We start from the raw sequence: 15,875 nt of genomic DNA on the forward strand, positions 1-15,875 counted from the left end.
ATGAAGGTGATACAACTTGGGTTGTCGTTGAAGAGTTTGTTTTATTGTAATTTAATTTGAATTGCGTAACTTTGTTGGCTGCTCTCAACCCATGATATTATCCCCTGGAAGTGTCCATGCAGTACGCACAGCTTCAGTGCATTGTCAATGCATTTCAGCTTTTACAAAAGTTGGGTCCAATGTAGTATCAACTTATTCAGGATGACTGTTTTTAGATTTGTTTGTTGCAATGTTCTGGCAGAGTTTTTGTAAAAAAAAATAGGACAGAATAAAATGTATAAACATGCAAAAATGTCAGGAGCCCCTTTTTTTCTTTTCTTTTTTACAAATGAGCAATAAAAAGTGAGAGGCAACACTGATTAGAAGTCTTCAAGGCTTGCTGCACCTCTGACATTTAAACTATTTACATGTTGGAGTAGCCAAATGCCCGAAGCATGTGTTCTGGCTCCTAATTCTCCAAACAAGCTGTTTCTGGAGTTTGTCACTGCAGGAAAATAACCATGCAGACTGAGATCTTAAATATGTCGTAGAGACCAAAACAAAACATAAAAACAAGGAGCGACTTCAACTCGGCTTTGTGGAGATGAGACAACTTTGCAATGCTGTGTTTAACACAATCTGAAAGAGAAATCACACAAGATAAAGCAAAACCTCAGTGGGCTCTAATCATAAACGCAAGTAGGAGGAGGGTTTTAAATGCCCTCATCTTTAACCTGTGGTTACCTTTGTGAATAATATGTGTGCTTATGATCATGTGACCACAGCAGGGTGACAGTCACAACCAGAGGCCCCATGAACTGCTGGCTCATAAGGGGTTAAATTAAAAGGTCTGACATAACATGTATAGTGTAGTAGTTACTAAAGTAGTAGTTAAGCACAGATTTGAAGTAATTGTTGTTGTGAGAATGGTATATATTGCTTTTTACTTCTACTCCACTACATTGCAGACAGGTGCAAGCTGTCCTTTTCTCTTTGCAGCTCACAGCATGGTGTTACAAATGATATCAATGACTTTAAATGGATAATTAGGGAAATACATGTTCCTATTAGTGTCTTCATAATAAAACAAGCTTGGCTTTCCCACAAACATCATGCACAATGCAAGATATTCTAGGCTGTCAGACATGCTGATGATTTCAGACAGATAGACACAGGCTATGGAACATGAGTGATGGTATTATCAACGTCATGCATTTAGTATCATTATATGTTATAGCCACATGTCACACTCGCAAGCAACACACATCTCTAGGCATCTCAAGGCTCCACCGTCACAGGAACATTCCTCTGCAGGAACCTCTGTCGCCAGAAATTACCATTATAACATCTAGTTGAGCAAGAACAGCACAACAGGCACATATCTGATCATATAAGATAATATTGAACCTATACACACTGAACATGACAAACAAATATCAAAACCAATGCATTGTGTGCTTGTGCAGATGTTTGTCCTGTGAGAAGTATTTTTTTGACAGGTCTTGGCCAACAAAGCTGATTCTGACTGCACAGTTACTGAACAATGTTTAGTTTCTGTCACAAGGTGTCGCTGTTGACCACTAAAGCATAATGCATCTCTATCCATGGTAATCATGACACACCCATTTGTAAAGGGTGTATTATCGGACACAGCCTTTTGGAAGATGTGCTTTCTATTTTGACACGTCCTAAGATATCTTCCCGGTCTTAAAAATCAACAAGCATCACGTTTTCACAATCTGGAGTATTCTTTCTGGCAGACGAAAGGATGCATTTTTGGTCAACCGTCTTTGTCCTGTCTGCAGTATGGCCCAGCGCCTTGTGTGTGACACGGTACTCCATAGCCGAGGAGATGGAAAGAGGCTCTGTTGTGGCGAATCTTGCTGCTGATTTGGGACTTGAGCTTGGAGGTTTGGCACAACGAGAGGTAAAACTTGATATTTTCCACAACAAAAAGTATCTAGATGTCAATAAAAAGACGGGAGAGTTGTACATCGTGGAAAAGATGGACAGGGAATATCTTTGTCCGACAAAAACTACCTCCTGTTTCCTTAAGCTTGATGTTATCATAGAAAACCCGTTACGTATCTTCAACATTGAACTTGGAATAACGGATATTAATGATAACGCTCCACATTTCCGAAGAGACAGAGTTGAGCTCGACGTTTCAGAATCGGCAACACCAGGAGAGAGATTCTCCCTGCCTAACGGTGTGGATCCAGATGTTGGCATGAATACAATTAAAACATACAAACTCAGTAACAGTGAACATTTTGCCATCGAAATGCAGACAGGCAGTGATGGAACTCAATATGTTGATTTGGTGTTGACTAAGGCTTTAGACCGAGAGGAGAATGCTGTTCATAATCTAATACTGACTGCAGTGGACGGTGGGGTCCCCGTGCGCTCCGGCACTGCCAATATTATTGTGAGAGTACAGGATACAAACGATAATCCTCCGCAGTTTGACAAACAGACTTACACAATTAATATGACAGAAAATCCCCCGATTGGAACATTAGTGATGAAGCTTAAAGCTACAGATATTGATGAGGGTCTTAATTCAGAGATAGTCTACTCATTCACCCTTTACACATCAGAAAAAACACAAGACGTATTTGAATTGAACCCTAACACTGGGGAGATAACTGTGAAGGGTACGATTGACTATGAAGATATGACATTGTATGAGATGCACATTGAGGCAAGAGACAAGGGGACGCATCCCTTGCTGGGTCAGTGTAAAGTAATCGTCCACGTGACGGACATGAATGATAATTATCCGGAAATTACCATACAGTCTGTAAAAAACACAGTGGATGAAAACATCCCAGTAGGAAGTGTCATTGCTGTTGTAGGTATAGGAGACAAAGACACTGGCAACAATGGAAACGTAACCTTAACCATAACTCAGCCCATGCCATTTATTCTTAACAAGTCATCAGATAGACCCATGCATTATAAACTCATAGTGTCTGAACCTTTGGATCGTGAATCAGTACCTGAATATGACATCACACTGATTGTGACGGATGCAGGAACGCCACCTTTGTCTGACAACGAAACAATAACTGTGCATATACTGGATGTCAATGACAACGCACCACAGTTCCCTCAGTCATTTTATACCATACGTGTAATGGAGAATAACGCACCTGGAGCCTTGCTCAGTTCACTCACTGCGTTTGACCCTGACCTCCACGAAAACCAGTATCTAGTTTATTTCATCCTAGAGAAGGAGATCGCCAACACCTCCATGTCCATGCTGTTCTCCATCAATCCAGAGAACGGTAATCTTTACGCACTAAAAACCTTTGACTATGAGATCGAGAATGAATTTCTTTTCCACATCGAGGCCAGAGACTCTGGCTCTCCTCCACTCAGCAGCAATGTGACGGTCCACATCATTATAGTGGACCAGAACGACAACGCTCCGGTCATTGTGTCTCCGTGGCGCGAGCACGGCTCGGTGGTGGAGGAAAAGATCCCCAGATCCACCGATAAAGGCTCTCTGGTGTCCAAAGTGATAGCCTTAGACACCGACTCGGTGCACAACTCTCGGATTACGTACCAGTTTCTACAAGTGACTGACGCCACCTTGTTCAGTCTGGATCAATACAACGGAGAGATCCGGACTATGAGGATGTTCAGTTACAGAGACCCGCGCCACCAGCGACTGGTTGTTGCTGCAAAGGACAACGGGGATCCCGCTCTCTCTGCTACAGTCACCATCAAGCTGTCCACAGTGGAGACTGCCGTTAAGGCCTACTCTGACATGACTGAGGTGCCTCTAGAATATGACATCTTCTCAGACCTAAACCTGTATTTGTTCATCGGTCTGGGCTCGGTGTCATTTCTCCTGCTGATCACCATATCGGTCACCATCGTGCTCAAGTGTCAGAAACCCAAGCCCAGCAAAGCGGCTCCTCCCTGCAGGAACAGTGTGATCAGTGAGAGGAACTCCACCATCGCAGATTCCACTCTGGTGTCCAACGATGCCTACTGGTACAGTCTGTTTCTAGCAGAGACCAGGAAAGGAAAGATGGTGGTTCGACAGCCTGTGCCAAAGGGCTCCAGATACATCGTGTCCAGTTTACCAAGAGGCACAGGACTGACAGACACGAGCGGCTCAGCAGCTTCCACTCTGCAGGTGAGAGTCTGATGTACACGTGTTTGTATAATTGATGAACAATCAATATTTAGTTACATTTCATTTGACATTGTAGTTTTTTCAGCTTGTACTCTTCATCAATAAAACTTAAAAATAGTGGAAATAAAGCTATATATTCTCGTCAGCGATACAATATTTAAACTCACAATGATGCCAATAAATGAGTCTTTATGGTACATATTTTTAAACTGAACTAAATAGTGTTGAAAACATAAAGGGTGGCGCTGTTTTGTTCGTAAAATGCCAGAATGCGCCATGACAGTGAATCGTTGTCGTGAGGGCAGATCGGTGAACAACCAGACAGCTCGGTGGTGCTGAATCTCCACTACGGAAACGGCTCACCCTTTGCAGCCACGAAATATCCTCGGGATTATAATCGTGAGAATATGTTCGGGATTAAGCCGTTACAGCAAAAGTCGATATTTCGGGAAACGAACATAATTTCCTTTGAAGTGCAGTAAACCGGCACACAACAATGGAGTCCTTTGTAACAATGCAGTCTTGTAAAAGGTACGTGCTGCTCGTTATTCTTTTTTCTTTCGTTCGTAACACATTGACTTCCGCGACGCATTATTCAATACCCGAGGAGATGAAAGAAGGATCAGTTGTAGCAAACCTTGCAACCGATCTCAGTCTGGACGTTAAAACACTGAACCAGAGGAAGATGCGTCTTGACATCATTGCAAACAAGAAATATCTGGATGTGAACAAAGAGACTGGTGAACTGTATGTTGTTGAAAAGATTGACCGGGAAAATATTTGCCCTTCCAAGTCATCAGCGTCTTGTTATCTCAGACTGGAGGTAACACTAGAAAACCCACTACGAATTTTTAACATAGAAGTAGAAATATTAGATATGAACGACAACGCCCCTCAGTTTCGCAGAGACGCCATTCATTTAGATATATCTGAAGCGACACCAAAAGGAGAGAGATTATCTCTCAGTAATGCAGTTGATCCAGATGTTGGAACTAATTCAGTGAAAACGTACCACCTGAGTGAGAGTGAACATTTTAATATTGAAGTTCAGACTGGCAGAGATGGCTCAAAGTCTGCTGAATTAATCTTAACAAAGACTTTAGATCGAGAACAGCATGCTGTTCATAATTTAATACTCACAGCTGTAGATGGAGGCACACCTGCTCGTTCTGGCACTGCAAGTGTTATTGTTCATGTTTTAGACACAAATGACAACGCTCCTACTTTTGACAAAGTAAACTACAGTTTAAAAATAATAGAAAATTCTCCAATTGGAAGCCTTGTTGTTCATCTCAATGCAACAGATTTAGATGAAGGGTCAAACTCCGATATTACGTATTCATATAGTTTATATACGTCAGAGAAAACACAAGAAACATTTAATCTGAATCCTTCTAGTGGAGAAATTACCGTTAAAGGAATGCTAAACTATGAGGATTTCAGGATTTATGATATGGAAGTTATAGCAACTGATAAAGGAGCGAGTGCATTATCAGGACAATGTACTATAAAGATTCTGGTTGAAGATATGAATGACAACCATCCAGAAATATCTATTAAATCGTTCCAGAGTCCAGTGAATGAAAACATAGAATTAGACACAGTGATAGCTGTCGTTAGTGTCAATGATAAAGACTCAGGTGACAATGGAGTAGTTGACCTTCATATTCCAGATAATATGCCTTTCAAACTGAGGGAGTCCTCTGATAACTATTATGAATTAGTAGTGTCACAGCCATTAGACCGTGAGAAGGTTCAAGAATATGACATCACTTTCACTGTGACAGACAGAGGTTCTCCTCCTTTAACTGACAATGAAACTATGACGTTAGAACTGCTGGATGTTAATGACAATGTTCCACAGTTCCCTCAGTCATTTTATACCATACGTGTAATGGAGAATAACGCACCTGGAGCCTTGCTCAGTTCACTCACTGCGTTTGACCCTGACCTCCATGAAAACCAGTATCTAGTTTATTTCATCCTAGAGAAGGAGATCGCCAACACCTCCATGTCCATGCTGTTCTCCATCAATCCAGAGAACGGTAATCTTTACGCACTAAAAACATTTGACTATGAGATCGAGAATGAGTTTCTTTTCCACATCGAGGCCAGAGACTCTGGCTCTCCTCCACTCAGCAGTAACGTGACGGTCCACATCATTATAGTGGACCAGAACGACAACGCTCCGGTCATTGTGTCTCCGTGGCGCGAGCACGGCTCGGTGGTGGAGGAAAAGATCCCCAGATCCACCGATAAAGGCTCTCTGGTGTCCAAAGTGATAGCCTTAGACACCGACTCGGTGCACAACTCTCGGATTACGTACCAGTTTCTACAAGTGACTGACGCCACCTTGTTCAGTCTGGATCAATACAACGGAGAGATCCGGACTATGAGGATGTTCAGTTACAGAGACCCGCGCCACCAGCGACTGGTTGTTGCTGCAAAGGACAACGGGGATCCCGCTCTCTCTGCTACAGTCACCATCAAGCTGTCCACAGTGGAGACTGCCGTTAAGGCCTACTCTGACATGACCGAGGTGCCTCTAGAATATGACATCTTCTCAGACCTAAACCTGTATTTGGTCATCGGTCTGGGCTCGGTGTCATTTCTCCTGCTGATCACCATATCGGTCACCATCGTGCTCAAGTGTCAGAAACCCAAGCCCAGCAAAGCGGTTCCTCCCTGCAGGAACAGTGTGATCAGTGAGAGGAACTCCACCATCGCAGATTCCACTCTGGTGTCCAACGATGCCTACTGGTACAGTCTGTTTCTAGCAGAGACCAGGAAAGGAAAGATGGTGGTCCGACAGCCTGTGCCAAAGGGCTCCAGATACATCGTGTCCAGTTTACCAAGAGGCACAGGACTGACAGACACGAGCGGCTCAGCGGCTTCCACTCTGCAGGTGAGAGTCTGATGTACACGTGTTTGTATAATTGATGAATAATCAATATTTAGTTACATTTCATTTGACATTGTAGTTTTTTCAGCTTGTACTCTTCATCAATACAACTTAAAAAATAGTGGAAATAAATCAATATATTCTCGTCAGTGATACAATATTTAAACTCACAATGATGCCAATAAATTAGTCTTTATGGTACATATTTTTAAACTGAACTAAATAGTCTTGAAAACATAAAGGGTGGCGCTGTTTTGTTCGTAAAATGCCAGAATGCGCCATGACAGTGAATCGTTATCGTGAGGGCAGATCGGTGAACAACCAGACAGCTCGGTGGTGCTGAATCTCCACTACGGAAACGGCTCACCCTTTGCAGCCACGAAATATCCTCGGGATTATAATCGTGAGAATATGTTCGGGATTAAGCCGTTACAGCAAAAGTCGATATTTCGGGAAACGAACATAATTTCCTTTGAAGTGCAGTAAACCGGCACACAACAATGGAGTCCTTTGTAACAATGCAGTCTTGTAAAAGGTACGTGCTGCTCGTTATTCTTTTTTCTTTCGTTCGTAACACATTGACTTCCGTGACGCATTATTCAATACCCGAGGAGATGAAAGAAGGATCAGTTGTAGCAAACCTTGCTACCGATCTCGGTCTGGACGTTAAAACACTGAACCAGAGGAAGATGCGTCTTGACATCATTGCAAACAAGAAATATCTGGATGTGAACAAAGAGACTGGTGAACTGTATGTTGTTGAAAAGATTGACCGGGAAAATATTTGCACAACCAAGTCATCAGCGTCTTGTTATCTCAGACTTGAGGTAACACTAGAAAACCCAGTACGAATTTTTAACATAGAAGTAGAAATATTAGATATGAACGACAACGCCCCTCAGTTTCGCAGAGACGCCATTCATTTAGATATATCAGAAGCAGCGTCAAAAGGAGAGAGATTCTCTCTCAGTAATGCAGTTGATCCAGATGTTGGAACTAATTCAGTCAAAACGTACCACCTGAGTGAAAGTGAACATTTTAATATTGAAGTTCAGACTGGCAGAGAAGGGTCTAAATTTGTCGAATTAATATTGAAAACGGCCTTAGATCGAGAACAGCATGCTGTTCATAATTTAATACTCACAGCTGTAGATGGAGGCACACCTGCTCGTTCTGGCACTGCAAGTGTTATCGTTCGTGTTTTGGACACAAATGACAACGCTCCTACTTTTGAAAACGTTAATTACAACTTAAAAATAATGGAAAATTCTCACATTGGAAATCTCGTTATTCATCTCAATGCAACAGATTTAGATGAAGGGTCAAACTCTGATATTACGTATTCATATAGTTTATATACGTCAGAGAAAACACAAGAAACATTTAATCTGAATCCTTCTAGTGGTGAAATTACCGTTAAAGGAATGCTAAACTATGAGGATTTCAGGATTTATGATATGGAAGTTATAGCAACTGATAAAGGAGCCAGTGCATTATCAGGACAATGTACTATAAAGATTCTGGTTGAAGATATGAATGACAACCATCCAGAAATATCTATTAAATCATTCCAGAGTCCAGTGAATGAAAACATAGAATTAGACACAGTGATAGCTGTCGTTAGTGTCAGTGATAAAGACTCAGGTGACAATGGAGCAGTTGATCTTCATATTCCAGATAATATGCCTTTCAAACTGAGGGAGTCCTCTGATAACTATTATGAATTAGTAGTGTCACAGCCATTAGACCGTGAGAAGGTTCAAGAATATGACATCACTTTCACTGTGACAGACAGAGGTTCTCCTCCTTTAACTGACAATGAAACTATGACGTTAGAACTGCTGGATGTAAATGATAATGTTCCACAGTTCCCTCAGTCATTTTATACAATACGTGTAATGGAGAATAACGCACCTGGAGCCTTGCTCAGTTCACTCACTGCGTTTGACCCTGACCTCCATGAAAACCAGTATCTAGTTTATTTCATCCTAGAGAAGGAGATCGCCAACACCTCCATGTCCATGCTGTTCTCCATCAATCCAGAGAACGGTAATCTTTACGCACTAAAAACCTTTGACTATGAGATCGAGAATGAGTTTCTTTTCCACATCGAGGCCAGAGACTCTGGCTCTCCTCCACTCAGCAGCAACGTGACGGTCCACATCATTATAGTGGACCAGAACGACAACGCTCCGGTTATTGTGTCTCCGTGGCGCGAGCACGGCTCCGTGGTGGAGGAAAAGATCCCCAGATCCACCGATAAAGGCTCTCTGGTGTCCAAAGTCATAGCCTTAGACACCGACTCGGTGCACAACTCTCGGATTACGTACCAGTTTCTACAAGTGACTGACGCCACCTTGTTCAGTCTGGATCAATACAACGGAGAGATCCGGACTATGAGGATGTTCAGTTACAGAGACCCGCGCCACCAGCGACTGGTTGTTGCTGCAAAGGACAACGGGGATCCCGCTCTCTCTGCTACAGTCACCATCAAGCTGTCCACAGTGGAGACTGCCGTTAAGGCCTACTCTGACATGACTGAGGTGCCTCTAGAATATGACATCTTCTCAGACCTAAACCTGTATTTGGTCATCGGTCTGGGCTCGGTGTCATTTCTCCTGCTGATCACCATATCGGTCACCATCGTGCTCAAGTGTCAGAAACCCAAGCCCAGCAAAGCGGCTCCTCCCTGCAGGAACAGTGTGATCAGTGAGAGGAACTCCACCATCGCAGATTCCACTCTGGTGTCCAACGATGCCTACTGGTACAGTCTGTTTCTAGCAGAGACCAGGAAAGGAAAGATGGTGGTTAGACAGCCTGTGCCAAAGGGCTCCAGATACATCGTGTCCAGTTTACCAAGAGGCACAGGACTGACAGACACGAGCGGCTCAGCGGCTTCCACTCTGCAGGTGAGAGTCTGATGTACACGTGTTTGTATAATTGATGAATAATCAACATTATTATTATATATATATATATATAATAACATTATTACATTTCATTTGACATTGTAGTTTTTTCAGCCAGTACTCTTCATCAATAAAACTTAAAAATAGTGTCAATAAATCAATATATTCTCGTCAGCGATTCAATATTTAAACTCACAATGATGCCAATAAATTAGTCTTTATGGTACATATTTTTAAACTGAACTAAATAGTCTTGAAAACATAAAGGGTGGCGCTGTTTTGTTCGTAAAATGCCAGAATGCGCCATGACAGTGAATCGTTGTCGTGAGGGCAGATCGGTGAACAACCAGACAGCTCGGTGGTGCTGAATCTCCACTACGGAAACGGCTCACCCTTTGCAGCCACGAAATATCCTCGGGATTATAATTGTGAGAATATGTTCGGGATTAAGCCGTTACAGCAAAAATCGATATTTCGGGAAACGAACATAATTTCCTTTGAAGTGCAGTAAACCGGCACACAACAATGGAGTCCTTTGTAACAATGCAGTCTTGTAAAAGGTACGTGCTGCTCGTTATTCTTTTTTCTTTCGTTCGTAACACATTGACTTCCGTGACGCATTATTCAATACCCGAGGAGATGAAAGAAGGATCAGTTGTAGCAAACCTTGCTACCGATCTCAGTCTGGACGTTAAAACACTGAACCAGAGGAAGATGCGTCTTGACATCATTGCAAACAAGAAATATCTGGATGTGAACAAAGAGACTGGTGAACTGTATGTTGTTGAAAAGATTGACCGGGAAAATGTTTGCAATACCAAGTCATCAGCGTCTTGTTATCTCAGACTGGAGGTAACACTAGAAAACCCAGTCCGAATTTTTAACATAGAAGTAGAAATATTAGATATGAACGACAACGCCCCTCAGTTTCGCAGAGACGTCATTCATTTAGATATATCTGAAGCAGCGTCAAAAGGAGAGAGATTCTCTCTCAGTAATGCAGTTGATCCAGATGTTGGAACCAATTCAGTAAAAACGTACCACCTGAGTGAGAGTGAACATTTTAATATTGAAGTACAGACTGGCAGAGAAGGGTCTAAATCTGCGGAATTAATCTTAACAAAAACTTTAGATCGAGAACAGCATGCTGTTCATAATTTAATACTCACAGCTGTAGATGGAGGCACACCTGCTCGTTCTGGCACTGCAAGTGTTATTGTTCGTGTTTTAGACACAAATGACAACGCTCCTACATTTGATAAATTAAACTACAGTTTAAAAATAATAGAAAATTCTCCAATTGGAAGCCTTGTTGTTCATCTCAATGCAACAGATTTAGATGAAGGGTCAAACTCCGATATTACGTATTCATATAGTTTATATACGTCAGAGAAAACACAAGAAACATTTAATCTGAATCCTTCTAGTGGAGAAATTACCGTTAAAGGAATGCTAAACTATGAGGATTTCAGGATTTATGATATGGAAGTTATAGCAACTGATAAAGGAGCGAGTGCATTATCAGGACAATGTTCTATAAAGATTCTGGTTGAAGACATGAATGACAATCATCCAGAAATATCTATTAAATCATTCCAGAGTCCAGTCAATGAAAACATAGAATTAGACACAGTGATAGCTGTCGTTAGTGTCAGTGATAAAGACTCAGGTGACAATGGAGTAGTTGATCTTCATATTCCAGATAATATGCCTTTCAAACTGAGGGAGTCCTCTGATAACTATTATGAATTAGTAGTGTCACAGCCATTAGACCGTGAGAAGGTTCAAGAATATGACATCACTTTCACTGTGACAGACAGAGGTTCTCCTCCTTTAACTGACAATGAAACTATGACGTTAGAACTGCTGGATGTTAATGACAATGTTCCACAGTTCCCTCAGTCATTTTATACCATACGTGTAATGGAGAATAACGCACCTGGAGCCTTGCTCAGTTCACTCACTGCGTTTGACCCTGACCTCCATGAAAACCAGTATCTAGTTTATTTCATCCTAGAGAAGGAGATAGCCAACACCTCCATGTCCATGCTGTTCTCCATCAATCCAGAGAACGGCAATCTTTACGCACTAAAAACCTTTGACTATGAGATCGAGAATGAGTTTCTTTTCCACATCGAGGCCAGAGACTCTGGCTCTCCTCCACTCAGCAGCAACGTGACGGTCCACATCATTATAGTGGACCAGAACGACAACGCTCCGGTCATTGTGTCTCCGTGGCGCGAGCACGGCTCGGTGGTGGAGGAAAAGATCCCCAGATCCACCGATAAAGGCTCTCTGGTGTCCAAAGTCATAGCCTTAGACACCGACTCGGTGCACAACTCTCGGATTACGTACCAGTTTCTACAAGTGACTGACGCCACCTTGTTCAGTCTGGATCAATACAACGGAGAGATCCGGACTATGAGGATGTTCAGTTACAGAGACCCGCGCCACCAGCGACTGGTTGTTGCTGCAAAGGACAACGGGGATCCCGCTCTCTCTGCTACAGTCACCATCAAGCTGTCCACAGTGGAGACTGCCGTTAAGGCCTACTCTGACATGACTGAGGTGCCTCTAGAATATGACATCTTCTCAGACCTAAACCTGTATTTGGTCATCGGTCTGGGCTCGGTGTCATTTCTCCTGCTGATCACCATATCGGTCACCATCGTGCTCAAGTGTCAGAAGCCCAAGCCCAGCAAAGCGGCTCCTCCCTGCAGGAACAGTGTGATCAGTGAGAGGAACTCCACCATCGCAGATTCCACTCTGGTGTCCAACGATGCCTACTGGTACAGTCTGTTTCTAGCAGAGACCAGGAAAGGAAAGATGGTGGTTAGACAGCCTGTGCCAAAGGGCTCCAGATACATCGTGTCCAGTTTACCAAGAGGCACAGGACTGACAGACACGAGCGGCTCAGCGGCTTCCACTCTGCAGGTGAGAGTCTGATGTACACGTGTTTGTATAATTGATGAATAATCAATATTTAGTTACATTTCATTTGACATTGTAGTTTTTTCAGCCAGTACTCTTCATCAATAAAACTTAAAAAATAGTGGAAATAAATCAATATATTCTCGTCAGTGATACAATATTTAAACTCACAATGATGCCAATAAATTAGTCTTTATGATACATATTTTTAAACTGAACTAAATAGTCTTGAAAACATAAAGGGTGGCGCTGTTTTGTTCGTAAAATGCCAGAATGCGCCATGACAGTGAATCGTTGTCGTGAGGGCAGATCGGTGAACAACCAGACAGCTCGGTGGTGCTGAATCTCCACTACGGAAACGGCTCACCCTTTGCAGCCACGAAATATCCTCGGGATTATAATCGTGAGAATATGTTCGGGATTAAGCCGTTACAGCAAAAATCGATATTTCGGGAAACCAACATAATTTCCTTTGAAGTGCAGTAAACCGGCACACAACAATGGAGTCCTTTGTAACAATGCAGTCTTGTAAAAGGTACGTGCTGCTCGTTATTCTTTTTTCTTTCGTTCGTAACACATTGACTTCAGCGACGCATTATTCAATACCCGAGGAGATGAAAGAAGGATCAGTTGTAGCAAACCTTGCAACCGATCTCAGTCTGGACGTTAAAACACTGAACCAGAGGAAGATGCGTCTTGACATCATTGCAAACAAGAAATATCTGGATGTGAACAAAGAGACTGGTGAACTGTATGTTGTTGAAAAGATTGACCGGGAAAATGTTTGCCCAACCAAGTCATCAGCGTCTTGTTATCTCAGACTGGAGGTAACACTAGAAAACCCAGTACGAATTTTTAACATAGAAGTAGAAATATTAGATATGAACGACAACGCCCCTCAGTTTCGCAGAGACGCCATTCATTTAGATATATCAGAAGCAGCGTCAAAAGGAGAGAGATTCTCTCTCAGTAATGCAGTTGATCCTGATGTTGGAACTAATTCAGTGAAAACGTACCACCTGAGTGAAAGTGAACATTTTAATATTGAAGTTCAGACTGGCAGAGATGGCTCAAAGTCTGCTGAATTAATCTTAACAAAGACTTTAGATCGAGAACAGCATGCTGTTCATAATTTAATACTCACAGCTGTAGATGGAGGCACACCTGCTCGTTCTGGCACAGCAAGTGTTATTGTTCGTGTTTTGGACACAAATGACAACGCTCCTACTTTTGAAAACGTTAATTACAACTTAAAAATAATGGAAAATTCTCCCATTGGAAGCCTTGTTGTTCATCTCAATGCAACAGATTTAGATGAAGGGTCAAACTCCGATATTACGTATTCATATAGTTTATATACGTCAGAGAAAACACAAGAAACATTTAATCTGAATCCTTCTAGTGGAGAAATTACCGTTAAAGGAATGCTAAACTATGAGGATTTCAGGATTTATGATATGGAAGTTATAGCAACTGATAAAGGAGCCAGTGCATTATCAGGACAATGTACTATAAAGATTCTGGTTGAAGATATGAATGACAACCATCCAGAAATATCTATTAAATCATTCCAGAGTCCAGTCAATGAAAACATAGAATTAGACACAGTGATAGCTGTCGTTAGTGTCAGTGATAAAGACTCAGGTGACAATGGAGTAGTTGATCTTCATATTCCAGATAATATGCCTTTCAAACTGAGGGAGTCCTCTGATAACTATTATGAATTAGTAGTGTCACAGCCATTAGACCGTGAGAAGGTTCAAGAATATGACATCACTTTCACTGTGACAGACAGAGGTTCTCCTCCTTTAACTGACAATGAAACTATGACCTTAGAACTGCTGGATGTTAATGACAATGTTCCACAGTTCCCTCAGTCATTTTATACGATACGTGTAATGGAGAATAACGCACCTGGAGCCTTGCTCAGTTCACTCACTGCGTTTGACCCTGACCTCCACGAAAACCAGTATCTAGTTTATTTCATCCTAGAGAAGGAGATAGCCAACACCTCCATGTCCATGCTGTTCTCCATCAATCCAGAGAACGGTAATCTTTACGCACTAAAAACATTTGACTATGAGATCGAGAATGAGTTTCTTTTCCACATCGAGGCCAGAGACTCTGGCTCTCCTCCACTCAGCAGTAACGTGACGGTCCACATCATTATAGTGGACCAGAACGACAACGCTCCGGTTATTGTGTCTCCGTGGCGCGAGCACGGCTCGGTGGTGGAGGAAAAGATCCCCAGATCCACCGATAAAGGCTCTCTGGTGTCCAAAGTGATAGCCTTAGACACCGACTCGGTGCACAACTCTCGGATTACGTACCAGTTTCTACAAGTGACTGACGCCACCTTGTTCAGTCTGGATCAATACAACGGAGAGATCCGGACTATGAGGATGTTCAGTTACAGAGACCCGCGCCACCAGCGACTGGTTGTTGCTGCAAAGGACAACGGGGATCCCGCTCTCTCTGCTACAGTCACCATCAAGCTGTCCACAGTGGAGACTGCCGTTAAGGCCTACTCTGACATGACTGAGGTGCCTCTAGAATATGACATCTTCTCAGACCTAAACCTGTATTTGTTCATCGGTCTGGGCTCGGTGTCATTTCTCCTGCTGATCACCATATCGGTCACCATCGTGCTCAAGTGTCAGAAACCCAAGCCCAGCAAAGCGGCTCCTCCCTGCAGGAACAGTGTGATCAGTGAGAGGAACTCCACCATCGCAGATTCCACTCTGGTGTCCAACGATGCCTACTGGTACAGTCTGTTTCTAGCAGAGACCAGGAAAGGAAAGATGGTGGTTAGACAGCCTGTGCCAAAGGGCTCCAGATACATCGTGTCCAGTTTACCAAGAGGCACAGGACTGACAGACACGAGCGGCTCAGCGGCTTCCACTCTGCAGGTGAGAGTCTGATGTACACCTGTTTGTATAATTTATGAATTATCAATATTTAGTTACATTTCATTTGACATTGTAGTTTTTTCAGCCAGTACTCT

At 42.6% G+C, this 15,875-nt stretch overlaps 2 protein-coding genes across 2 annotated transcripts; both read left to right on the forward strand.

Annotated features, from left to right (window-relative positions):
- Window positions 1-1,747: 1,747 nt before the first annotated feature.
- LOC306777872 (uncharacterized protein) lies at window positions 1,748-15,792 on the forward strand (the record flags this gene model as incomplete). Its single annotated transcript, XM_079269179.1, has 5 exons — window positions 1,748-4,129; window positions 5,964-7,034; window positions 7,341-7,434; window positions 10,449-12,874; window positions 14,710-15,792. 5 exons carry the CDS (start codon window positions 1,748-1,750, stop codon window positions 15,790-15,792), a joined length of 7,056 nt encoding a protein of 2,351 aa, XP_079125305.1.
- LOC306777154 (protocadherin alpha-C2-like) lies at window positions 7,532-9,952 on the forward strand (the record flags this gene model as incomplete). The annotated part of the gene is made up of 1 exon (XM_079268161.1): window positions 7,532-9,952. The coding sequence occupies one exon, from the start codon at window positions 7,532-7,534 to the stop codon at window positions 9,950-9,952; it is 2,421 nt and encodes an 806-aa protein (XP_079124287.1).
- Window positions 15,793-15,875: the final 83 nt, after the last annotated feature.

This window comes from Melanostigma gelatinosum, assembly GCF_949748355.1.
Source record: "Melanostigma gelatinosum genome assembly, chromosome: 5".
In the NCBI taxonomy this organism is placed as follows: Eukaryota; Metazoa; Chordata; class Actinopteri; order Perciformes; family Zoarcidae; genus Melanostigma; species Melanostigma gelatinosum.